At 36.7% G+C, this 27037-nt stretch overlaps 1 protein-coding gene across 7 annotated transcripts in view; it reads right to left on the bottom strand.

Moving 5' to 3' along the window:
• ST7 (suppression of tumorigenicity 7) overlaps window positions 1-27037 on the bottom strand; it is a 268415-nt gene that overhangs the window by 201805 nt on the left and 39573 nt on the right. Inside the window, exon 1 of one of the 7 annotated variants that reach the window (XM_070369590.1) lies at window positions 10293-10639. The exons of the other annotated variants lie outside the window; for them this stretch is intronic. Coding sequence (XP_070225691.1) covers window positions 10293-10314 — 22 coding nt within the window. The 5' untranslated portion in view covers window positions 10315-10639. Of the gene's footprint in view, window positions 1-10292; window positions 10640-27037 lie in introns of those variants that run through there. 7 annotated transcript variants of the gene reach the window in all.

Genomic DNA, 27037 nt, shown 5'->3' with positions numbered 1-27037 from the left:
TATGACCTTAGGTTAGGCAAAAAATTTTATATAGGACACAAGAAATTAAGAAACTGTATGTTATCAAGATTAAAAACAACATCAGTAAGAAAACAAAAAGCTACAGACTATAAGAAAATACTGTCAAGACATATATCTTTAAAAAGATCATATCAAAATATACGAAGAACTCTCAAAACTCAATTATAGAGTTTCCCTGGTACTCAGTGGATAAGAATCTGCTTGCCAGTGCAGTAGACACAGCTGCTACTGCTAAGTCACATCAGTCGTGTCCTACTCTGTGCGACCCCATAGACAGCAGCCCATGTCCCTAATCCAGGAAGATCCACATGCTGCAGAGCAACCAAGCCCATGTGCCACAACTGCTGAGCCTCTGTTCTAGAGACTGGGAGCCACAATTACTGAGACCACATGCACAACTACTGAAGCCCTCATGCCCTAGAGCCTGTGCTCTGCAACAAGAGAAGACACCGCAGTGAGAAGCCCAGGTACCATAACCAGAACAGCTCCCACATGCCACAACTAGAGAAAAGCCTGCGCAGCAACGAAGACCCAGCACAGCCAAAAATAAATAGATCAATTAATTATTTAATTAAATTTTAAAAAATGGATTGCACAGCTTTCTTGAATGCTGTGATTTAAAAAAAAAAAAAACAATTATAAGGCAAAGTATCAATATTTGAACAGACATTTCATCAATGAAGATACATCAATGGTCAACAAGCACATGAAAAAATGCTCAACATTTTTACCGATGAGGGAAATGCAAGTTAAATTCATAATATATCACTACACACTCACTAAATTAGCTAAAATTTAAAAGACTGACAATATTAAGTATCGCCAAGATATAAAGCAATTGAACTCCCACACATTGCTGCTGGGAATGCAAAAAAGTATAACCATTTTGAAAAACAGCTTGGCAATTTGTCAACAATTGCGTTTCTACGTTCCTAACCAAGAAAAGTGAAAACATATGTCAACACAGAGAATTATACATAAGTAATTACATCAGCTTTGTTCATAAGAACCAAAAACAGGAAACAATTCAGTATCGTCAGGCAAATGGCTGAGCCAATTATACATTTTTTTCTACTACTTGGTAATAAAAAGAGATGAAGTACAAACAGCCATAACAACATGACTGAAAACATTATGCTAAATGAAAGAAGTTATACAAAAGAACAAAATACATTGTATGATCTCATTTATGTGAAAGTCTAGAAACACGGAGATTAACTAAAGTGGCACAAGGTAACTTTGGGAGGTGCTGGATATGTTCTGTATCTTGATTGCAATGGTTACACATAGGTATACATTTGTCAAAATTCATCAAACTGTACATTTTAAATGGATCCATTTTTTTAATGGATACATTTTATCATATGCATATTGTTCTCCAATAAAATTATTTCAAGAAAAAGCTGGTTTCTCTTGTCAAATTCTGCATATTATACAATGCCAATTCCAATGACATCCAATTTTTAGTTTGATTTATGGGTACCTGTGTCAAAAATAATCTAATTTATACTGACTTAACTGAAAGAAAAACATATAGTTTTAATATTATAACCCTCTTGGTTCTCTTCTCACTGTCTCACTCCACCATCTCCAGTTGAACTTTAAAGTTCTTGAAAGCTTTTTCCTTCTTATCACTTATCATGGGCAATTCCTCTACATTCCATAAATATTTGTGAAATTAAATCAAACAGAAGTTCTCCACAGTCTTTCTTTCCTAGTGTTACTCTTGAGAACAGAATAGAAATTAAGCCTTCAAATGTCTTATGATTTTATTTTTTTCTTTCACTCACTTTAACACAATCTTCTTTCAAAGTATTATGCCAGAGCACAGTATGTTAAACAGATGTACATTTATAGGTTTGAATTATAATATTTAATAATAAAGTCAACCAATAACAACCTGAGTTCATTTATCAACAGTACCCAATATATCAAAATTATTTATTTTTAATATGTGAATGTATCTGTTGTTCTTTGAGGTTTTTTAGCAATTAAAAATGAAATTCAAATCAAGTATTAAAAGTAGGGGTCAGCAAATATTAAGACCCGTGGGCCAGAGCTTGCCCACCACCTGGTTTTGTATAGTTCTTAAGAATGTTTTCTTTTTTACATTTTTCAAGAGTTGGAAAAAAAGAATATTTTTGGTATGTGAAAATTATATAAAAATTCAAATTTCCACATCCATAATAAAGTTATATTGGAACACAGCCACACTTATTTGTCTATGGCTGCTTTTATGCTATAGTGGTAGAGTTCAGTAGTTGCAAAAGAGACTGAACAGTCCACAAACTTTAAATATTCACTATCTGGCTCTACAGGAAAAGTCTGCAGACTCCATGTTTAAAACAAATCCTCATAGTACCAATTTCATGGAGCAGAGTTTGGAAACTACTTATGACACAGTATATTTTGAAAGATTACCACTAAAATATTTTTCATTCTACTTGCTCTTCTACAATGCACTCTTGCCGCTTCCTCACCAAGAAAAGTCTAATTCTCTTCCTTTTGAATCTGGGCTCATTTTAGTGACTTGCTCAGCCAATATAATATAGTGGAAGTGACTTCTAAGACTTCCAAGATCAGGTCATAAGAAACCTTTTAGCTTCCTTCTAGGTCTCTTGGATACTCTGCTAAAGGATGCTTTCTCTGAGAACCTAGCATCATGATATGAGAAGCTTGAACCTCATCAAGAAGCCAAATATAGGTATTACTGCCTACAACCTTAGCTGAGCCCCAAATCAACAGCCAGTCTCAACTGATATCCATGTGAGAGAGCTATTCTGGACCTCCAGCTCAGATGAGCCTTTAGATAACTGCAGCCAAGAGACATCTGACTGCAACCACATCAGAGACTCTACATGAGAACCACCAGTAGCTCCGATCAGTCAACCTAAATAGACTTGAATAGAACTGAATAGAATAATAAATGCTTATTTTAAGTTACAATGTTTTGGGGTGGTTTGTTGTATGGTAATAGAGAACTGAAAAAGTATTATATTAAAACAAATCTAGAAAAGTTTCAGGTAAGAAATTCTAGACTTCTGAGTCAAGCCCATGCTTGGACTATCCATGCATATCACCAGGCCAAACCCTACTAAAGCCTCCACTAAGCCTAGGTGTTCCAGAAGTAGCCATGGAGGAAGAAGTGGTAAATAACACTCTAATGGAGCCACTGTGGTTTCCCAATCTGTATGCATTCCAATCAGACTCACTGTCCCCCCGAATATGCCAATATGCCTGAATCTTATTCTGAAATTCTCACAAAGAAGTAGAAAATAATTTTTCTAATTTCTAAAATTACATCAGGATTGGCAAAGAAACACTTCTCGGTTTTCATGCTGTAAATGAATTGATGATTATAATTCCTCTTTATTTTTACTTGATAATATTAAATTGATACATGAACTTAGGTGAAATGTAGTCATTAGGTCAGTATATAGTCAAGTATCAGTAAATGGCAATTTAGTGCTAACACATCTGGGCTTAGTAATAGAAGTCCATATTGTCGCCTACTCCTGCCTGAGGGGTGACAGGTAAGAGTTGTTCACTGACAATATTTCCAATATGTGCCAGTTATGTGTGATAAACTCCTTAACCTGAAAATTTTAACTAAACAATATCAATCCCCTATGAAGCCAATACATCATATTTTCAATATTCCCTTAAGCTACAGTGGATTCAAATTTCAAAGAATGAGTGCTTACTATATGTTAGGTATGCTGCTACACTCTGGAGATATGTCTTCAACTGGTGTAAATTTCATTTAAAAGAGAGAAGTGGCTCTGAATTATTCCAGAGAGTCATAATGTGACACAGAATGGTATGTTTATTTTAAACCAAAAGGGATACTACTAGAACACTTAAGATTCTTAATCTTTCTTCTTAACTCTATAACTGTTTTCAAGTTTATTTAAACATTTATTCTTGTGATTATTTTTCACCCTAATGTGGAAAATACTTGCACAGACAAATGTTTTAAGAAGAAACCATTTCAACTCTTAGTGGCTTAAAGTCATCCTACAAAAATGCTGTAACCAATCAGTGATAGCTGCCGCAGCAGTGACTAGTAGTAAAAAACACTGGGCATTTGTCAACCCTGACCTAGTTCATCAGTTTCATGTAGTCTCTTCCCTTCAGATCTCCTACTGAGTCCCTTCAAAGATCCTCATGATGGAACTTCCACCCATTCTTACAAAGTGACATTTCTTCAGCCAGTTTTCCCACTGCCAGTCTAATCTCCACAGTGACCCTTAATAAGCTCTACCCCGGTGCAGATGTCCTGACCCAAAAAGGCAGATTCCCCTAACATTCAAGAGTTTGTCAGATAAGTCACACTTTAGGCCCGGAGACCTTAGATGGTAGATGGCCAAACCCTGGTAGAACGTGGTACATCCATGATTTGCATCCAAGCAATTGAGCACCAGAGTCTCTGCACTTAAGTCACTGCAACAGGCACGTGGTTGCTGCCATTTCTACAACATGCATTAAATATCAGAGAAGGCAATGGCACCCCACTCCAGTACTCTTGCCTGGAAAATCCCACGGACGGAGGAGCCTGGTAGGCTGCAGACCGTGGGGTTGTTAACAGTCGGAAACGACTGAACAACTTCACTTTCACTTTTCATTTTCACGCACTGGAGAGGGAAATGGCAACTCACTCCAGTGTTCTTGCCTGGAGAATCCCAGGGACTGGGGAGCCTGGTGGGCTGCCATCTATGGGGTCGCACAGAGTCGGACAGGACTGAAGCGACTTAGCAGCATTAAATATACATCTTGGTCCCTCAGTTCAAAATAAACTGAATCCATTACTAATAAAAGCAAAATCTCTACAGAGAAAATATTACAATTTACTACTCGCACAGCAAATGTGACATTACAGGACTTTTAAATAATTCAAAACTGGCATTTTCTAATTAAAGATACAATAATAAGCATGTTAATGAATGTTTTACACTTATTAGGGAAAAAATAGTAGGATATAAATACACTTCAAAAAAATGTTAAAATGACCATATATTTTTTTATGTTCCATATGGTCTTGTATTGAACATGTAATAGTATTTGAACATAATTTAACATGGTAACTACTGTTAACGTTAAAAATACACATTATCAGTGTAACTGATATGGATTCAACCCAGAATCCATAACAATTCTATTCACATCCTGTGTAACTCCATGGGGATTCTATGAGGAAAGTTTCCATATATGGTAATTTTTCCCCATAGACTCCCCACAGTTTATACAGGATATGAATCTGGTCCATTGTGACAATGAAAACAACAGATCACTGAAAACTCATGTGTAATTTCTGCTGAACAAACCAGACTAACAATTAAGGAAACCAGTACTCAAGTGAAAATAAGTACTCTGAACATTTAAAAATAACCACTGGGTATTTTCATTCCATTCCTATACTAGCAGAATCAGTATATAAATATCAAGGGGGAAAAAAAACAAATTCCTATCTTTATTTCGTTTAAAATATTCCCTTGATTCTAAAAATTACGATGCCAACTACTAACAGGCAAGAAACCCAAAAGGAAATTTCACATCAGACTTAACATTGTCAGAAGATAAGAAAAGACAATAATATAGTGAGACAAGTCAAAAGTATTAAATGAGCTTTACTTCCCAGGGTCCTGTATGACCATGTCCCAGTGTAAATTCCAGTGATTCATAATTATTTTTCTTTATTGTGACTTTAGCCATCTGTGGTTTCTATTTATCCAAAGTCATGTAATTTTTTTTCTTTTATTTAATGTTCTAAGTATAGAATTAGCAGTAAGTTTTTGTGTGTATATTTAAGTATGTGCATTTTAAGTAAGATGAAAGCATCTAAAATTCAATACAGCTAAATACTAACAGCTGGATTAAAGATTTGGAAAGGAAAATGACTCTGAACTACCTAGTTGTCATATGACAAAAACTAATAAAGGGAGGGATATAGTACTAAAATGTCAACCATACTAACAGCAAAAACAGCAGTGTCATACAATTATTTAACAAGAACTAGGGCTTATACTGCAGAACAGTCCAGTTGTGAATAGCCATTTTTGAAAGACTATAGTTGCTGTTAACGTCTCAACTGATTCACAGAAATTACACCAAAACAATAGAACCAAGTTTAATCTCACGTATGACTGGTTGTCAAGAATGGCCCTGAAATACATAAAAAGGGAATGTGACTCATTTATTCTTCTATAAAAGAGTTGTCTGTTTAATTGTACAGTTTCTTGGTGATCTAATATTGCTAGAGTATATTCATTTTACCATCTCTCACATAATGGCTCAAAATTTGAGATAATTACATTGTTCTTAGAAGCATGATACCATACTCACTATTAAAATTGAGAAGCTGTCAGTTCCAAATTAATGCATTTATCAGTAATGAAAATAAAAAGCAACAGCTGCCCTTTCGGTATTCATCAAAGAAAATCATATGGGGCAGCACATATACCCCAAATCCTTTCCAGCATCTAGCTGCCTACTGAAGGTGAGGTGGGCATGCAGAAAATGGCAAGAAGATTTGCAAGACAGTCATACCACAGCTAAAGAGAACTGACAATCTGACACACAGGTCCACCATATACCCATCACCACTAAACTCACAAAATACTACTGCTCTGCTGGGATTTGGGTAATTTCTCTTTCCCTTTCAAGATACAGAAGATGTTCTTTCTAATATGTTACAACTACAACAAAATGTTCAGAGGAGGGATTAAATGACACTATTTGCCCCAAGGGTACACTGTTTCTGAAAAGGTAGGGTGTTGCTCTCTTCACTGGACTAATAAGGTAGGTGCTTTTAAAGACACTTTCACTTATTAGAAAAGAGCACAATTCCCACCACAGCACATCTTAAACGGTACCCTTGAGGACCAAAAAAGTTAAACATGGGAGGGGGGACAGGAGGAGGACTGAGCTAGAAAAACACTAATTGAATAAATGTCCATGTATTTGAAGTACTTACTCTTTGGAGAATAACTGGCTTTATGATAAAGGATGCAACCAAATGGCAGCAGTACAAAGTCAGTGTCCCTTACTCCACAAAAAGAAAAGATGAACTTTTTCTCTATTTATAAAATTTAAAGAGGAAAAGAAATTTTAATTTTTGTGGAATTCCATATTTTAAAATATGAACTATCATTAAATCAAGCACTCAACATATGCATTTAAATGACTATTCCCCTCACTAAACTTTCTTTTTAGTACTTACATCCTTAAGCCTACATTACTTTGACCAGACTAAAATTGCATTTCCTCAAAGCAGATAAAGGGCAGACCTACTACTCCCATTTTTAGACATGGGAAATTTCGGTAAAGGAAAAGCTCAGTGAAATACATCATGATGGTAACAGATTACAGAAGCTATACTTCCTGCTTTGTACTAATGATTAATTTACACATAACATAGAACACTTTCATTTCAAAGGCTGAAAATAGTTTGTGTCCTAATTTATACAACTATGGGAGATTCAGATATACTAAGTTAGAAAAAATGAGACTCCAACACTGTCAGAGTTCTTCTGTAAAGTGAATCAAGAAGATATTCACTGACGCGAGGTCAGAAAGAGCATTTATAAATTCTGTTGCCATAACTATGTAAGTTTTAACTCTGATAAACTTTTTACTCTTCCAGGTAAGTTTTTTTGTCATTTTAAAGGTTCTTCAAATATGTGTGGTGGGTGGTGGGTGGGGGGTGCTTTGTGGGCGTTTAATACGATCTCAGTGAGACTAAACATGTTATAATGTGATTTCTAGGTTACCTCAAATTCCTGACCTGAAACATGAAGTCAACTTAATCAATCCAGTACTTGAAAATGAAGGCATGAAAATTGCTATTGACATTTCCTTTTCTTATACGCAAAGAGTTAAAAGCAGAGAAAGAAAATTTTAATCACATACAAGTGACAATATCAACAGAATTCAGAATAGTGATCACCTTTTGGCAAGGAACAGAAGTAATATTGGGACAAGCAATATTGACAGAGAAGGGTCATCACAAAAGAACTTTCTAGAGTAAAAACAATGTTCTGTATCTCAAACTGGGTAGCAGTTCCAAGGTGTAAACAGGCAAAAATTCAATGTGTTCCACACTTTGATTTATGCATTTTATTGTATGTGAACCATACCTCAATTTAAAAGTAAAAGCATTCAATACAAGTAAGTTACTGCAACCAGAAATTAGGGATAAGAATTATAAAATCAGAATATGTTAGAAAAAAAAAAATGAACCTTTCCAAGATCTAGCATAGCACTGTACACAGACTAGATAGCTAAACAAGTATTTACTGTAAAAATTTAGTAAAAATATACCAGGTGGTTTGGAAGATCCCTTCTGAACTAATTAGAACTTCTAATGTGACTGTTTTTCTAAACATTCTAAATATAGTCTCAGTCTATAAAACAGCCTCCAAAAGATGGAAATTAAAGGCCTAGAGAACCTATGCCTCAAAACACAAAGAAAATACACTTGTCTCAACTGAGTACACATTTAAGGAATCTCCTTATCTAAGGAAGGCAGTCCATTCTCAACATTTTGCAGCCACTGACAGTACAAATCTATCTATGGTCTTCTAGTGACAAGCAGGAAACAAAACTTAATACTCAGTCAAGTTAAAAAAAAAAACCTACATGATGATGTTCTGTCTTCTGAATGGCATTCTATCTGTACAGCAATTTGGTAGCTATGGAGACCAAAAGCAACCAGCAGTTTTCAAACATAGATCATAGCACATGGGTGATATTATCAAAAGATGAGGTTTAACGATCAAGAAAGGCTATCTGCTGAGTAAACCTGGCCAGACGATGTTAGAGTCCCTGTGTCAAGAACCCAAAGGTTCCCACACTGAGTTTCAACTTCCATTTTCAGCTGAACAAAGTAATAGGACTAATTTTCCTTTAGGATGTAAATATTTCTATCTACTCTACCTAGGTTCCTACTTAAACAAAATTCAATAACTGAAACGAAACTGGAAGGTCTTCGCCACTAAATAATCTGTTTCTAATCCTGGGTGACAATAATTCCAAATGTATCATTTTAAGTCGATTCAAAAACCATTTTTAAATTATTTAAAAAATAAAACTATCACATGCTGAATGGGAATCACATTCATTGTTATTCTATCTTGACCTTGATAAGGCATTGTGGTAATTTCAGAAATGGGACGCTTGTAGGTAAAACAACAAAAATAATCCACCCTTTAAAATAGCCAATCAAGAAACAGAAGACCTGAGGAGTATCAGCTCTCTTGAAATACTGCTATTCTGGAATAATCATCAACTATGCATAAATAATCACACTGATCACCCAAAATCAGAAAGGAGAGACTGAATTATATATTCATAAGAAATGTGTTTCTTAAATTGCTGCCCTAACCCTCTCTCCCCACAAAGCCAGTGTCTTGCCAATGTTTAAAGTCCTAGGTCAGCAGGTTGAGTCTCTTTATAAATTCTGAACTGTCACCTTTGCTTATGGATAATGACAAAATATTCTGCAGAGCCTGTATAACTGCATTGACAAGTTATACTATTCTACATCTAACATTAAATAAACCACGTTACTTAGGCTGGTCATCATTTTTCAAATACCCATTTTAGCTGTCCACAAGTGCCATCCAGCCCAGCCCCTTGTGCGGGGCCTGCTCTGCACCAAAGCAATTTCATTGTATAAGTTTTATGACAGATATGCTGCTGCTGGACTGTGGCGCTAGCCAGCATATCAAAATTGAAGCCATTGTGTAAAAAAAAAAAAATCTATTTAAAAAAAAAAAGCTTAACTTTTATTTTTTGTATCTACATATAATGTCTGTCCCTATGTTTCTGTAAAAATATGGGAAGAAGATATAATGACACCTCTTTCTCCTTTTAGATTAAAAAATGTAAGCCTTTTTTTCTTTCTTAATAAACACTATCATCTCAGATCCTCACAGTACCTATTTTAGGGTTTAAGGACCATTATAGAACCACAACAATAGATCAGTGACAGACTTGATCCCACCAATTAACACATTCTGGGGAGGCTGCATAGATTCCTGTCTTCCTCCCTCCCTCTTGGAGGCCTGATTTTGACCACTCTGACATCCCTGGCCTTAAGGATGAATAACCCAGTGAAGGGGAAGTCCTTTTCCTGAGACCAATTTATTTGTAATTAGAGTCAAAATACAAAGGCTGGTAATGACCTACGGCAAAGTGATATGAACTCCAAGCCAATGAAACCATGACAGCAAGCAGATTTCTAAATAGCAAAGTGAGATCCATTTACTTACATGAAGATTCAGTGCCAAACATGGCTGGCTCCAGAGGCTGCTTTTAAAAAATTAGAAGAATGGAAGAAAGAAGGAAGGAAGAAAAAAATCGAGGACAGTGTACGTGTGAGAGTGGAGAGATGAGCTGCTACACAGCAGAGGTCATGAAGACAGACAATGCAGTCCAAGCTGTGTCCAGCTGCCAGATTCTCCTCTTACAAGCTTCAGTGTTCTCCCGTGTGATTGAAAAGCAAGGTCTCCTACAGCACCAAAAACCGAAGAGCTGCTTTTGAAAATCCAATAGGGAAAGGCAGGCCGACGTGGCTCTTCTGGGATGCAGGGAGGCAGAACTAGGTAGCAGCGGGGGCAAGACTGGGAGCAGCAGCAACAGCGGATACTGCAATCCCCAGCCCAGTTATAGCAGTAAGACAATAGCAGGGCTTATGCATACACCGGTGACGTCAGAGACACTGCACAGACCGACTGCGCTGCTTGAGCCAGAGGCTCCAGGGGCTTCAGGGGAGCAAGCAATTCAAAGGGGAATTCCTTTGTCACAAAATGCCCAAGACCAAGAGCCACATACATATTCACATATATATTCACCCTCCTGACAAGATCTTCATCCTGAGATACCAAGCACTAAAAGAGACCTCAAAGAAATTTAAATATTGGCTTTATAGCAACCAACCACAAAGATATGCAAATTAGGGTTCTTGATTTTAGGCAGCAAGTAGAACTTTTCAAAGGAATTAAGAATATGAGAAATGAGAAAAATAACCTACCTTTTAAAATAACTCCAGAGTTCATTGCTTTTTCAGTAGGCTTGGGTAGACTGACAGATTAGGGGTTTGTACACTCAATCACAAGTATGTGAAAATATGTACACTATTCCACACATATCCTGGCATATAAATTCACAAGCAAATATAACAATAAAACAACACTATAAGGGCTTAAAACACTGTTTGACAGCCAGTGAGCACTCAAATGTTAAAGAATACATTATTAGCTATTTTACAACTATTATGCAAACATGAAAACCACTACTCTAGGAATATGTGTATGTACACATTTTTCCTATCCTATTTTTTTTGCTTTACTTTTCTTTATTTTGCCTTATGAGAATTCCTATCATTTTTCCAGGGTAACTCAGTAATGTTAATGCTGTGTACACACACCTGTGTACACCTGTGCAAGTAGGCATATATGATCAACAATCATATTTCTTTTTCACCCCACCAAGACAAAGAAGATATTATTATTTTGTCTCTTGATTCATTACCTGCATTACCTTTACTCTTAGAAATCTACTTTTTTCTAAAAGCTATAAGTGCATGGACTTATATTAGAATATCTATCCAACACAAGCACAGAAAGTTTGTTTCAATATTTTAAAAATATTGAAATGCACAAAAAAGTGTGGGTGTTTTTCAATAATCCCATTGTTAAAGTTATATAAAACAAAAAGTTCAAAAGCTCAAGTTTCTTTTCCATTCATTCATCTAAGGTATATACTTTTTCTAATACTTTCTAAAGTATATAAGCATGTCTCTATATAACACAGCTTTTAAACACTAAATTCTTATATGGTGTGGAACTGCAAATTACCGTCTAAAAATATCATTAATAGTTCTTCTAGTCAGTATATGTACATCCTCCTCATCTTTAAATGGTTACATAATAGTCCATCGTATGGATGTGCATAAAGGTAATCTGACCTTCATCTTATCGAACATGCTAAACCATTATGGAAAAATTGCAATGATGCTACATAAGAACAAATGTTTTATTGTAGGTATGATAATAATGGGGCTTTCCTGGTGGCTCAGATGGTAAAGAATCTGTCTGCAATGCCAGACACTTGGGTTCAATCCCTGGGTCAGGAAGATACCCTGAAGAAGGGCAAGGCAATCCACTCCAATATTCTTGCCTGGAGGATCCCATGGACAGAGGAGCCTGGCGGGTTACAGTCCATAGGGTCACAAAGAGTCAGACACATCTGAAGTGATGGAACAAACACACACACAAGATAATAATAACCAATTTTTACTGAATGTTTACTCCGTACTAGGTATTATTTTGAAAATTTCACATATATCAGCTTATTTAATCTTCGTAACAATCCTACAAGGCAGATACCATTATTATCCACATTTGATAGATGGTGGTCATGCAGGTTACTAAATGATAAGCTGGGATTCAAACCCAGGCACTCTGGTTTCAACACATATGCTCTTAACTACTCATCTATAATGTCTCTTGAAAAAAAAAATACCAAAATTATATTTTAAGAATTCAACTAAAATAAAAGGAAAATAGAAATCAATAAAAAAATATGGAGAAGAAAGTTCTTAAAAGAAAAAGGTCACCAAAAACACTAAAAATGAGAGAAAATTTCAAAAATTAAGAAAAATGCATCCCTCCCAAAATAAGCAGTCCAGGTTAACAACCAGTGGAAAACACAAGTATACCTCAAAGATACTGTAGGCTCTGTTCCAGACCACCACAGTAAAGCAAGTCACACAACTTTCTGGTGTTCCAGTGTATACAAAAGTTATGTTTACACTGTACTATAGTTTATTAAGTGTGCCACAGCATTATGTCTAAAAAAATGTTAATTTTAAAATACTTTAATTGCTAAAAAATGCTGACCATCACCTGAGCCTTCAGTGAGTTGCAGTAATAACATCAAAGATCACTAATCACAGGTCACCATCATAACAAATGTCACAATGAAAAAGTTTAAAAAATTTGTGAGATGAAAGTTTGAGACAGAGACAGAGAGTGGGCAAATCTGTTGGAAAAAATGGTGCTGACAGACTTGCTTGATGCAGGGTTCCCCAAAACTTTCAACTTGTAAAAGGATGCAATTTATGAGAAGAGCAATAAAAGGAAGCTCAAGAAGATGAGGTATGCCTGTATCAATAATAGTGCTGATATATATAGCTGTAGGAAGTAGGAAAGGGCAATACACTTCCAAAAGGGCTAAAACCAGAATACTATCTTACATGAGATCTGTTTTAAATTGTATACCAGATGTTGCACATGAATAGTCACACAAAAGGGGGTGGATGTGGCCACAAGAAAGGCAAAAGGAAAAGTAGAATAAGCAAAGGATCCGTGGATAACAGATATAGTTATTCCTCCATATCAACCAGTTCCACATCTGTGGATTCAACCGACAATGGCTCAAAATATTCAGGAAAAAATATTACAGAAAGTTCCAGAAGCAAAATTGGAACTTGACACAAGTTTTTTGTGTCAAAAATGCTATTTTTGACATAGCATTTGCATTGCATTTACATTGTACTTACAACTTACATAGCATTTATCTCATATTAGGTACTATAAGTAATCTTGAGGTGATTCAAAATATGCAGAGGGGATGTACGTAGGTTATATGAAAACACTACACAATTTTTATATAAGGTATTTGAGCATCTGCAGATTTGGGGTTGGGGGTAGTCTGAAACTATTCCCTGCGGATAATTGAGTAACAAATGTACTTTCCATAGTCTATATACAACAACTTCTTGCCAACTCACTGATGTAGCTCCTCTCTTCAGTTCATACATGATATCTATATGCATATGTAAATACATTTTCTGAGTGCCTATATTTATTTCTTGGCACAGACTTCTAACAGTAAGTTAAAGGCTGCATTATTTTTCAAGACATCTACTTTTTAGATAACTATAGCAGGATCAGGCTTCCCTAGGGCTCAGTTGGTAAAGAATCTGCCTGCAATGTGGGAGACCTGGATTCAATCCCTGGGTTGGGAAGATCCCCTGGAGGTGGGCATGGCAATCCACTCTGGTATTCTTGCCCGGAGAATCCCCATGGGCAGAGGAGCCTGGCGGGCTACAGTCCATGGGGTCGAAAAGAGTTGGACACGACTGAGCGACTAAGCACAGCATAGCAGGATCAGTATGTTTAAAAAAATTAGGTCTCACTTGCAGCAAAACTGGACACATATGACATCCTCTAATTCCTGTTAAGGTTTCTATAATCTTCAGATGTCAGAGGTATTTCTAAACACCTCTGGAAGGTTGGGATCCATATGGTTGAAGACCCATCTTTGAAAATATAGATTTTGAAATTTTAGTTTGCTCCCATTCTCTCCTCTGGGCAGCTAGCATGAGCTCAGAGAATGAAGACAAATTTTAATATGCTACCTAAGGAAAATGTAAAGAAAGGAAATGAAGGAAGAATAAAACTGACTAATGTCCTCCACACTCCTTCATAAAATCACATAATATAGTCTAAAACCAAAGTGATCTTTGGATTATCAATTATGTACAATTATGCCTGCCTGTGACCTTGCCTGCCTGCCACCCTGCCCTTCTATTAGTAAAGTGAGTACTGTTAATTTCAGGATAAAATTAGTAATGAAAGAAGAGATCAACATTCAAAATAATTTAGTGGTCAAAATAATTATTGTTAAACTAGAATGTTGTGAGAAAAACAATAGTAAAATATTAAAGTAAGTGAACAGTAATTTTTAGAAGAAACCCGATTCATAAATCGACTCAACAACTATTTCCTGAAAGCCTACTGTTTTGTACTCTAAGGGTACAGCCATTAACAAACTCCCTCCTCCGTAAAGCTTATATTCCAGAGGGTGAGGCAGACAAATATGTAATACATTCAGTGGGGGTATATGTTATAAAGAAAGATAAGAGGAATTAGAGGATGAGGAGTGATTGAATGGGAGGGTTATTTTAGGTAAAACAGTCAAGTAATGTCATCCTAAAAAGATGACTTCAACAGAGACCTGAAAAACTGAGAAGAAACCACATGGGTAACATGGAAACTACATGGGGAAAAGAACTTTCCAGAAAAGCAAAATAAATCTATTCTTAAATAATCAAGACTCAATTTACTATTGGAAGATAACCCCTCTAGTGCTGTGATGCTGTCATTAGTATCAATACAAAAGTGGTTGTGCTGAACTGTGCTGACACAAAATAAGTTCTATTTTCGAATGCAAAAGAATTCACTCTCCCATGAGCTGAAAACATGTGTTCTTCTCATCAAAGTTTAATATACCAAATATACCTATTTTTGCAAACATGGAAATATTTTTTAAAAATCACCATAGAAGACAACACTCAAAATAGCTTCCCACCACATCAGACAACTAATTTAGTTAATTTAATTATCTCTATTAATCTGGTAAGAATTTAAACCTCATTTTCTCTTAAGAGTACATACAGCAATTTTAAAAGTGTCATATCTGGAGTTCCTCTGGAGCTGTATCCTTTGTTCACATTAAAGTTTTATTTTCTTAGTATTCCTCTTGATGTTTATTTAGCATGTTAAAAGTGTGTGTCTTGAAACCAGAATTGAAAAAGACACGTGTACCCCAATGTTCATCGCAGCACTGTTTATAACAGCCAGGACATGGAAGCAACATAGATGTCCATCAGCAGATGAATGGATAAGAAAGCTGTGGTACATATACACAATGGAGTATTACTCAGCCATTAAAAAGAATACATTTGAATCCATTCTAATGAGGTGGATGAAACTGGAGCCTATTATACAGAGTGAAGTAAGCCAGAAAGAAAAACACCAATACAGTATACTAACGCATATATATGGAATTTAGAAAGATGGTAACAATAACCCTGTATATGAGACAGCAAAAGAGACACTGATGTATAGAACAGTCTTTTGGACTCTGTGGGAGAGGGAGAGGGTGGGATGATTTGGGAGAATGGCATTGAAATATGTATAATATCATATATGAAACGAGTCGTCAGTCCAGGTTTGATGCACGATACTGGATGCTTAGGGCTGGTGCACTGGGACGACCCAGAGGGATGGTATGGGGAGGGAGGAGGGAGGAGGGTTCAGGATGGGGAAAACATGTATACCTGTGGCAGATTCATTTTGATATATGGCAAAACCAATACAATATTGTAAAGTTAAATAAAATAAAAATTTAAAAAAAAAGTGTGTGTCTTTTAAAATACCATCCATGAAAAAAAAATACCATGTATGGGTTATTACTTAAAAACAACAGAGAAGTGTTTTAATGGCAATATATAAACTACATAAAAATTTTAAAAATTAGTGATTCTGTCCTTTGGGGGAAAAAATTGTACAAATTTATAATTAAAAATATATGTATAGTGAAGCTCCCTAGTAAGACTTCAGAAATTTCATTTCTTTGTCTATAAAGTATATTCCTTCCTGCTTCAACATAGAAACAGACATAGAACCTTCTAACATACATGTAAGCCTTCTAACAAATAAGTATATTCTATTTTAGAGTCCCAGCACAAACTTCTGGAACACTAAAGTCAAAAGGAAAAGAAATCCAAAATCCAGAGAGAAAGAGAGATACTATTATTGTATTTGGTTTAAAGAACTCTAAAATAGGAAATATGGATTTATAGAAAAAATGTATTTGGGTATTTGGAATAATTAATTACTTCTAAATGTTTCAGCTTCAAAAAATATTCACCACAAAAGTCCTTTAGATAGCAAGTGCTTAAAATTTGCATTAACAATTTCACAATAATTTTATTTTCACCATAATTAGCTATCTTGCCAAAGATCTATCCATAGAGTAAAAGGGATCATTTATAAAGAACATGTAAGTGCTTAATTTAAATGCACTTTTTGTCATTACTTGGGGTACGGAAAATAGGTCTCTGTCCTGGTAGAAAAATCCTCTAAAGTTTTTGTTGTTTAGTTCATAAGGAATATGTCAGAAAAGTGTCACCATAACCCAAAAGTTCAAATTTAGGGAAATACAATTTTGAACTAGTTGCACAAATTTTGAGCAAAGATCCATGCCCTTATCTCCTATTACCACCTCACCTCTCAACCCCACTTCCACCCCATCCAATCTAAGGGAATCCCCTACTTACTCATCAAGAACCACCACCCACGGTTAACTTAACTTTACTCTTGTACCAACTTACCACTCAGTGAAACTAGAAGCTAAGAACAAGGTTAACCAGTTTAAAAAAAGAATAGGCTAGTTACACTCAGAAATTTAGGATAAAAACTGAAATTCTCCAATTCACTTCACCATGTCAACTCCATCTAAAAGATGGGGCCCACACATGTACAAAACAACCACCACAATGTCAAAAATGTTTTACAGTCTCCGTAGACTGTGTGTATATTTTATTCTCTCTGTGGCATAGTCTGAACTCGGATGTTTGTACTCTAAAGCTTCTTGACCAGAGGGTCGAAATATGAATTAAATATGAGTTGCTGTTTATTTTAACTCTGAGTATGGCTCAAAATAAATACAAGAAACAACAAGCACATGTCTGACAACTTCCCTTAAGTATATATGTATGCTAAATTAATCATGATTTATATACAACAAAGTAATACAACAGGAGTAAACTCATGCATAATAATTTTTTAAATACTTTCATTTACAAACATAACCAATGTAATTTTTAAATAATTCAGAATAGTGTATTTTAAGTAATTCTACATGGCTGGAAAATATTTTAAATTTAATTTTACCTGTATAATCCATAAAGAAGCAGTAGGCAGGGAACCGGGTATTTTCCAAAGTAAAACTCTATCAGACTCAAAATGAAACAGCTCCCTGGACAGCAAACCGCTCTGGGGACAGCCTCCTGCCATGTGACATTGAGCACACACACTTCTGCTTATCTCTGTTCAAGTTGCAACGGTCATGGCTCTGCTCTCCTTTGCCCGTTTTTTTAAAGTCATCCTTAGAAAAGTCTTTCTAGAAGACTTTTAGAAGAGAAGTATTATTTCTTCCCATTCATTCCTGTATTGTTAGTTTAAAACTAGGGAAAAAATAAATTTTCTTCTTTCTCTGAGTGAAAAGAACTCAAAATATGTATACTTCATCCTAGTACTCAACATTACCAAGCAGCATAACCTGAAAGGAGTCAGCAACCAAATTTTTAGGAAGAATAGTCTTTTGTCATTATGTTCATTCCTTTGATAGTGTGCACATGTGATCCATTTGAAACACATTTGATTTGTAAACAAACCTAATACAGGTAATGCGAGAACAATCCTTTAAAGCATATCTAAAACCTTTAACTCATTTGTCTGAGTCCTGAAACAGACATCAGATGAAAAGGACATATGATCATTCCTGTAACAGACTGTATCTGATGTAATCTTTTATGTCACATTGCCACATGCACTGAGCCATCTTTTTCTTCATTACCAATTGTTTTCATCTTGAATATGTCCTGGCTAAAGAAACCTTAAGAATGGTTACTTCATCTTGACACAACAATTCTTTAGACCTTGCCCAGACACAAGATACAAATTTTTAAATTTTTTATCAACAGTCTTTTCTTTTCAGCAACCTAAATGGTTGGATAATTTCCAGTTTATAAATATAGTAATACTCTCCCAGATTGCAACTACTTTGAGAAAGAAAAGTATTGATGTTTTGAGTGGTTTTATTGGAGTAGTGGGATATTTTGCTACTTTTCTTTCCATGGAATAGGTTTCTCCATAAGATAATTACAAAGTTGACAATACTAAACAATATGATTCTAATCTTCAATATAACATCAGAAGTACAAAGAGTACAGAAATTTAAACATTTTGAGCCCAACATCATCTATAATTCTATGAAACGAATGAGAAAGCATCATTACATTCAGCCATCTAGGCGATGCTTCATTACCATAAGCAGATCCCATTACACCACCATTCTGCTAACAGTCAAAAGCTGTTAATTCCCATCAACTTCACCTGTCACTGTTGCTAAGCAGCCCTGTCTTACTTCTGGGGCTTTAATTCTCTTTATCTCAATCTAGGGTACTGACTGGGGAGCTTTCCATGAGCCATGAAAATTTGATATACTTTTTCCCTGGTAATTAAAATGTGCAAATGGCTAAAACATTATGATTGTTTTAAAACAGTAAGCTAAAAATTCCCAATAATAGCTGTCTTAATTTCCACACAACTTACAAGTATGTGGAAATACTGATAGCCATTATCAGATGTCACAAGAAATGATGTTTTGAGTGTTTCACAACTTAGTGCTGTCAGCATGGATTTGAGCACCATTATTTTAAGAATAATTGTTTTATTTTTACCCTTTATATTTTATAACTCTTAAATCACAGATATTTTAAGGAAATGCATTTGATTCACAAGTAAGAACATAATGAAAAATCCAAATGAGAAAGTAGAAGACAGACAGACAGATGGGTGCTGCTGCTAAGTCGCTTCAGTCGTGTCCGACTCTGTGCGACCCCAGAGACGGCAGCCCACCAGGCTCCCCTGTCCCTGGGATTCTCCAGGCAAGAACACTGGAGTAGGTTGCCATTTCCTTCTCCAATGCATGCAAGTGAAAAGTGAAAGTGAAGTTGCTCAGTCGTGTCTGACTCTTTGCGACCCCATGGACTGCAGCCTACCAGGCTCCTCTGTACATGGATTTTCCAGGCAAAAGTACTGGAGTGGGGTGCCATTGCCTTCTCCGAGACAGATGGGTAGATGGCTCTAAAACCTACAGTCCACAGTTAAGTGAATTCACCACACCTCAGAAAGCCAGCAGAGTGGTTAGGAGCCAGGCTTTGTGTCAGACGACAAGGTTTAAGTCATTCCTTAACTGGATGACCTTAAGCAAGTTTTTAAATCTCTCTGATCTCAACTAAGTGACAAAGGGCCTAGATCAACATCTGGTTTGTGACAACAGCTAGTACGTAAACAGCACTTAATGTGGTCCAGGCATTGTTCTAAATCATGCATTAATAACTTACTTAACCCATAAGATAACCCTGTGAGGTATTATCCTCATGTTATAGGTGCGGAAACTGAGGTGTGGAGGGTATGTAACTTGACTGAGGCCACACACCATACATAACAAAGCCAGGATTCAACCCAAGTAGCCTCACTTAGATTTCTTGTGCTTAACCACCTCCACAGATAGATTATCAATAAATGGAAGCAGAATAAGAAAGATCATTTCCAAAAACTAGGTTCATTCTTTCCAATAAAACCATTTCTGCAGTTTGTCAAATATTTTAGTTCAGAGTTTATAAAAACTCTTTTTATAGTCTGTGTTCAATCCCAGTACACAGAAAAATTAAACAGATAAGCAGAATGAAAGGGATAATGTCTAAAGTCATTGTGATAGCTTAAAATGAGAGTTGCACTAGCCAGTTAAGCAGAAATAAGTACTCAAGTGCAGAAAGTTATAACCGTAAAAGGACTTGTACTGTGTACTACCCCACTCTCCCAGCAACCACTAAGTCTCTCCTTCCCCTCTCTACTTTTCAGTTTCCAAATGTCACAGAAGATACGACTTATCTGGCCTCCAAAGAGGCTGAGCAGTTTCCTCTGACTGTAACTTCAAAGCTTACTCAGGAGGACAGCACCTTCAACTAGATCCCCTGCCTTCCTCCCCAGGAGTCTTCTCTAGCCTCATCTCACCCTCAGCAAAGCAGACTCACTAGTATGCCTAGATGCACCCCTCAGACACAGAAACAATTACATCACAGTCCTCCCCAAAACACACTTACAAGTCACGGGAGTCACAGGTTCTTTACAAGTCATCTGTTCCCAGTCTACAGTCGAGGGACAAATGTCCTCAGTGCAACTGCCTGCTTCAGGAGCTGCCCACACTGCATCCCCAAACCCCGTCCCAGATTTGGGTTATAATCTATCCCTTCATGGTCCAAGCTGGAAGAAGTAAAATTACTGAACCAGACCTGTTGAATCAACACTACTACTCATTACCTCTCTGGCTGGGAAAAGTTCTGGAACACTTATAGATGTGGGTTACCTATTTCCTCATAGGTAAAATGAGGAGGTTGAACTGAATGATCGCTAAACCCTGTGTAACTCTAACAATACAGGATTCTACTTTAAGCCAATTATAGCTGGATGAGAAAACTGAAGTGACTTCCAGCAGGGAGCTCTTCCTTTTCCTCCAGCCCACATCACCCCTCCTCCATCGTGCTAGGGTGTTGGGAACAGCCCCACCTCAAGGGTGGGAAACCAGCAACCCAGCAGGTATTGTCGAAACCTAGTGCATTTACGTTGAATGTCTAATTTCTCCAAACGTTCAGACACTATTCATCTCTAGACAAGCCCTAGTAACTCAGCATAGGGGTGAGCAGACAAATACAAACATTCATAAAACACAATAGAAATGACTGGTTGGAGGCCCTCCTTACTGGTGAGTTCATGGTCTGGTGGATCATACCTCTTAGGAGAACAAGATCTGTGTACCAGCAATAAAGCTTCTGAACGTGACCCCTCCTTCCAAAACACGACTGAGACAGACTGGACAGGGATTGTCAAGTTTTCTACAGATGACAGCTCAGGGTTGAAACACAGATCTCCTCGGTTTCCTCGTCATGGCTTTCCTATCTGGAGTAGTTTCTGCTATGTGAGCCCATAGCCCTTTGCCTACTTAGAGAAAAAGAATGAACAGAGCTCCAACTTTATACTTTCCTCTTAAACCTGAATACCATTTACCATAATTGTACCATATATTTTACATCATATTTCCAACAGATAGAATAACTCACTTTATCGCACATTTTAAAACCCCATGCCCAGGGTTGGATTATAAATGCTCACTCTATTATTCCAGAAATGAAAAGATGGGGTTTTCCCTCCTGTCTCTCTTCTCATCTTCCTCACCAACAAGTCACTTAAGTGAAAATGCCTTAATAGTATGCCTCATTCCAATTTCCATTTACTCTAAGGGAGAACAAAGGTTACCTAAGAAGTCACTGCTTATCCATGCTTCCTACCAACACACTCCAGCCTGCATCAGCCTCAGTATTTCCTTTTCATGTTCTGTCATCCTTCATTGCTTACAGGTCTACATGATTATCACATGGGCCCTCCCATATGCGAGAAGACTCCACTGCAAAAAGGGTTCTCTGAAGTAAATGCTAACAGCATTAGCCCATCTCCTTGCATGAGTGTGCTCACCATACTTCAAAATGTTTAATAAACCAAGATACAGCAGCATAAAGCACCAACCAGATAACAAAACAGGACAGGAACTGTTCAACTCAATACCATGGACCAAGACCAGTGCTATATATTCTTCAAGAAAGTTAACAATCATCCTCACCAAGCACAAAAGCACAATTATGACCAAAGGCAAGGTGCAATCTGACAGAAGATCTACTTTACCCAACTCCAAACCCTGAGATAGGGATTATTTCTAGACAGACAACTTCTCTGCTATATTTGAAAAGAATCAGGTCAATGGTGGCAGGATCCAAAGCTCTCAGTAGCTGCAAAACTCAGACCTCTTATGAAGTAGGAGGGTCACTTCCTGCTTTCATGAGCTCCAAAAAAAGTGATATCAAGTAACCACAGCTGGAGAGAGGGGGAAAATAACTTTTATAAGAGGTGGAATACCACTGATGTTTTGATTCTGTCAGAACAGTATTGTAAAAAGAGACATCAGTTTAAATGTTTAAAGTTAACCAGTGAAAAATACATCAACTAACCCAGACATAGAGTTAAGACTCATGAGAAACGTAACTAATATTATTAAAATGCCTGGTAAAGGACGGGGGGCATACAGGGTGGAAAAAAAATGGCTGGTAAAAACATGAAAGATTAAGATCTTCTTCCCATGAATATGGATCTAACAATAAATGCATTTGTTCATTTTACACTTTGAAAGTGAGGGTCATTTTATATATGCTGGAATCAAAGCTCTAGTGGAAAGACCACAAGCAAATCCAGGTTTCTACAACAAACAGAGAGGTGCGCAAGCCAAACATACCCTTCTGTAGAAAGCTTCTTTAGAAAAACCACAGACCTGTGTGGTTTCAGTCTGTTCACCTGGCTGGCAAAAGGAACCACTGGAAAATAAGCAAAGGAAGTCATGAAAAATGGTCATGAATGGATTATGATGAAAAAACAGTAGAGAATCCTTCAAGAAATGTAGCAGTATTCAGCTAGAGTTTTTGGTAAGCAAAGAAAGTCACAAATTTCCATAGTACTCCAAAACATAAACTAACCTTGATGTTTTAACAGAGGCCAGCACTCTTTCTACAAAGAAACAGTCAATATTTTAGATTCCATGGGACCATCCAGTCTCTCGCAGCTACTCAATTCTGCCATTTTAGTGCAGAAGTAATCATAAGTTCAGTTCAGTTCAGTTCAGTCACTCAGTTGTGTTGACTCTTTGCAACCCCATGAATCGCAGCATGCCAGGTCTCCCTGTCCATCACCAACTCCCGGAGTTCACTCAGACTCACATCCATCGAGTCAGTGATGCCATCCAGGCCATCTCATCCTCTGTTGTCCCCTTCTCCTCCTGCCCCCAATCCCTCCCAGCATCAGAGTCTTTTCCAATGAGTCAACTCTTTGCATGAGGTGGCCAAAGTACTAGAGTTTCAGCTTCAGCATCAGTCCTTCCAAAGAACACCCAGGACTGATCTCCTTTAGGATGGACTGGTTGGATATCCATACATGACCACTGGAAAAGCCATAGCCTTGACTAGATGGACCTTTGTTGGCAAAGTAATGTCTCTGCTTTTCAATATGCTATCTAGGTTGGTCATTTCCTTCCAAGGAATAAGCATCTTTTAATTTCATGGCTGCAGTCACCATCTGCAGTGATTTTGGAGCCCAAAAAAAGCAAGTCTGACACTGTTTCCCCATCTACTTCCCATGAAGCGATGGGACCAGATGCCATGATCTTCGTTTTCTGAATGTTGAGCTTTAAGCCAACTTTTTCACTCTCCTCTTTCACTTTCATCAAGAGGCTTTTTAGTTCCTCTTCACCTTCTTCCATAAGGGTGGTGTCATCTGCATATCTGAGGTTATTGATATTTCTCCTGGCAATCTTGATTCCAGCTTGTGCTTCTTCCAGCCCAGCGTTTCTCATGATGTACTCTGCATAAAAGTTAAATAAGCAGGGCGACAATATACAGCCTTGACGTACTCCTTTTCCTATTTAGAACCAGTCTGTTGTTCCATATCCAGTTCTGACTCTTGCTTCCTGCATATAGGTTTCTCAAGGGGCAGGTCAGGTGGTCTAGTACTCCCATCTCTTTCAGAATTTTCCACAGTTTATTGTGGTCCACACAGTCAAAGGCTTTGGCATAGTCAATAAAGCAGAAATAGATGTTTTTCTGGAACTCTCTTTTTCGATAATCCAGCAGTGTTGGCAATTTGATCTCTGGTTCCTCTGCCTTTTCTAAAACCAGCTTGAACATCTGGAAGTTCACGGTTCACATACTGCTGAAGCCTGGCTTCAGTATTCTTGCCTTGAGAACCCCATGAACAGTATGAAAAGGCAAAATGATAGGATACTGAAAGAGGAACTCTCCAGGTCAGTAAGTGCCCAATATGCTACTGGAGATCAGTGGAGAAATAACTCCAGAAAGAATGAAGGGATGGAGCCAAAGCAAAAAGAATACCCAGCTGTGGATGTGACTGGTGATAGAAGCAAGGTCCGATGCTGTAAAGAGCAATATTGTATAGGAACCTGGAATGTTAGGTCCATGAATCAAGGCAAATTGGAAGTGGTCAAACAGGAGATGGCAAGAATGAACGTCAACATTCTAGGAATCAGTGAACTAAAATGGACTGGAATGGGTGAATTTAACTCAGATGATCATTATATCTACTACTGCGGGCAGGAATCCCTTAGAAGAAATGGAGTAGTTATCATGGTCAACAAAAGAGTCTGAAATGTAGTACTTGGATGCAATCTCAAAAACGACAGAATGACCTCTGTTCGTTTCCAAGACAAACCATTCAATATCACAGTAATCCAAGCCTATGCCCCAACCAGTAATGCTGAAGAAGCTGAAGTTGAACAGTTCTATGAAGACCTACAAGACCTTTTAGAACTAACACCCAAAAAAGATGTCCTTTTCATTATAGGGGACTGGAATGCAAAAACAGGAATTCAAGAAACACCTGAAGTAATCATAAACAACACATAAATAAATGAGTATATGTAGTGTGTTCCAATAAAACTTTATTTACAGACTGTGGAATTAAATTGTTTATAATTTTTATGTTTCATGAAATATTTTTCTTTTGTTTTTTTTAAACCACTTAAAATATTTTTTAAAAATATTGTTAGCTTGAAGAACAGGTGGCCTGTGGACTATAGTCTGCCAGCCCTGTTCTATAATCTTTACTATAGTTAATTTGACCTTTCTTTGAAAGAACTGATTTCAGTTAGGTCTCTGCCATTAACAAAATTCACAAAGGTAATGGATTCCATTAACAACAGCTTGATGGATCAGGGTGGGAAATTCAAGAAAACTTCTATTCCAATTCCCTTCATTTTAATGATATGAGCAACACCTAGTCTTGACAGCCCACACTACATGTTCACTGTCCAGCATGTTAGAATTTGTGATAAATGCTGAATTAACTTGTAAGAAGTCAACTACTTTCACAGTGTAACAAAAACATTTCCAACCCGTGTTCATCTATAGCCCTCAAAAATTATATAAACATGGAAATCATTAAGACCTCCAAATCACCTCAAGTATACTATAAGACAGGAAACTTTGTACAAAGTACACTCAGAGAATAAAATACAAAAAACAGCTAGTTTGCTATGGAAAAAGCTGACCCCATTCACCAACAGTAGCTGAGAGAGAATTCTTGAGAAATAAGAAACTTAGATTTCAAGACTAAGTCCATATTCAACTACTTTGGGTAGCTATTTCACAACAGCACCTCATTTTTATGAAATTAAGAAGTAGGTTTAGATTATTTTGATACTTTTCTAGCTCTAAAATTTTTAGAGCTACATTACTTATGTTAATTATGTAATTACATAATTATGATATCTGATGTAAATTAATTATGATATCTGATGTAACTCACTGAAAAGTGATTTTCACTTTTCATTATCCTTCAGACAAGAAGCAGATAATTTTCTCTCTGCTCTTTTATTTCTGGCCTTTTGAAAGGCCACTGAAAATACACTTCTGATTAGCATAGTTGCTGCCTCCTTAGAAATACCCATTCTTAACACAGATATAAGTGGTTTAAGAGAAAATGTAATACAATATAATACTTGGGAGATGCTTCCAGAGACACATATTTGTGTCTGCTGCAACTATAAAATCCAAGTTCCATTAACAAAAGCACACATCAGGTCCTTTAGCTACACAGAAATTTGTCTTTAAAACTGCTGCATTTTTCTACAATAATCACATTCTTTATCTATACAAACCATGCTTCAGCTGCCTCTAGAATCAAGCAAAACTGAATTTAGTCCCTGCCATTGCTACTTATAAACTGAAAGGTACTCACTCACCTCCAAGTCTTATTTTCCCCATCTGTGGGACAGAACACCATTCTTGGTAGCAATGGAAATGATACATACACAATGGTATATAAATACTGATGTTCTTGAGAAGATACCTGCAATATGTTGTTAGGCTTAAAAAATAGGAATAATATGCTAATACTTTGCTTTTTTTTTTTTTTTTTTGAAAAGCATACAGTGAGAAAAAGGAAAGAAATTCTGACACATGCTACAATATGGATGAATCTTGAGGATATTATCTAACAACAAGTGAAATAAGTCAGTCATGGAAAGACATACTATTGCATCATTCCACTTACATGGGATATCTATAGTAGATAAAGTCATAGAGAAAGAAAGTAGAAGGGTCATTGCAGAGGCTGGTAGGAGGGGAGAGGGGAATTGTAATGGACATAGCACTTCAGTGAGATAAAAAAAGTTCTGAAGACTGGTTACACAACAATGTGAATGTACTTAACACCACTGAACTGTACACTTAAAAACTAGTCAAGATGGTAAATTTAACATT

This window comes from Bos mutus, chromosome 4 (genome assembly GCF_027580195.1).
Source record: "Bos mutus isolate GX-2022 chromosome 4, NWIPB_WYAK_1.1, whole genome shotgun sequence".
In the NCBI taxonomy this organism is placed as follows: Eukaryota; Metazoa; Chordata; class Mammalia; order Artiodactyla; family Bovidae; genus Bos; species Bos mutus.
This window is presented reverse-complemented; position numbering and strand designations above follow the sequence as displayed.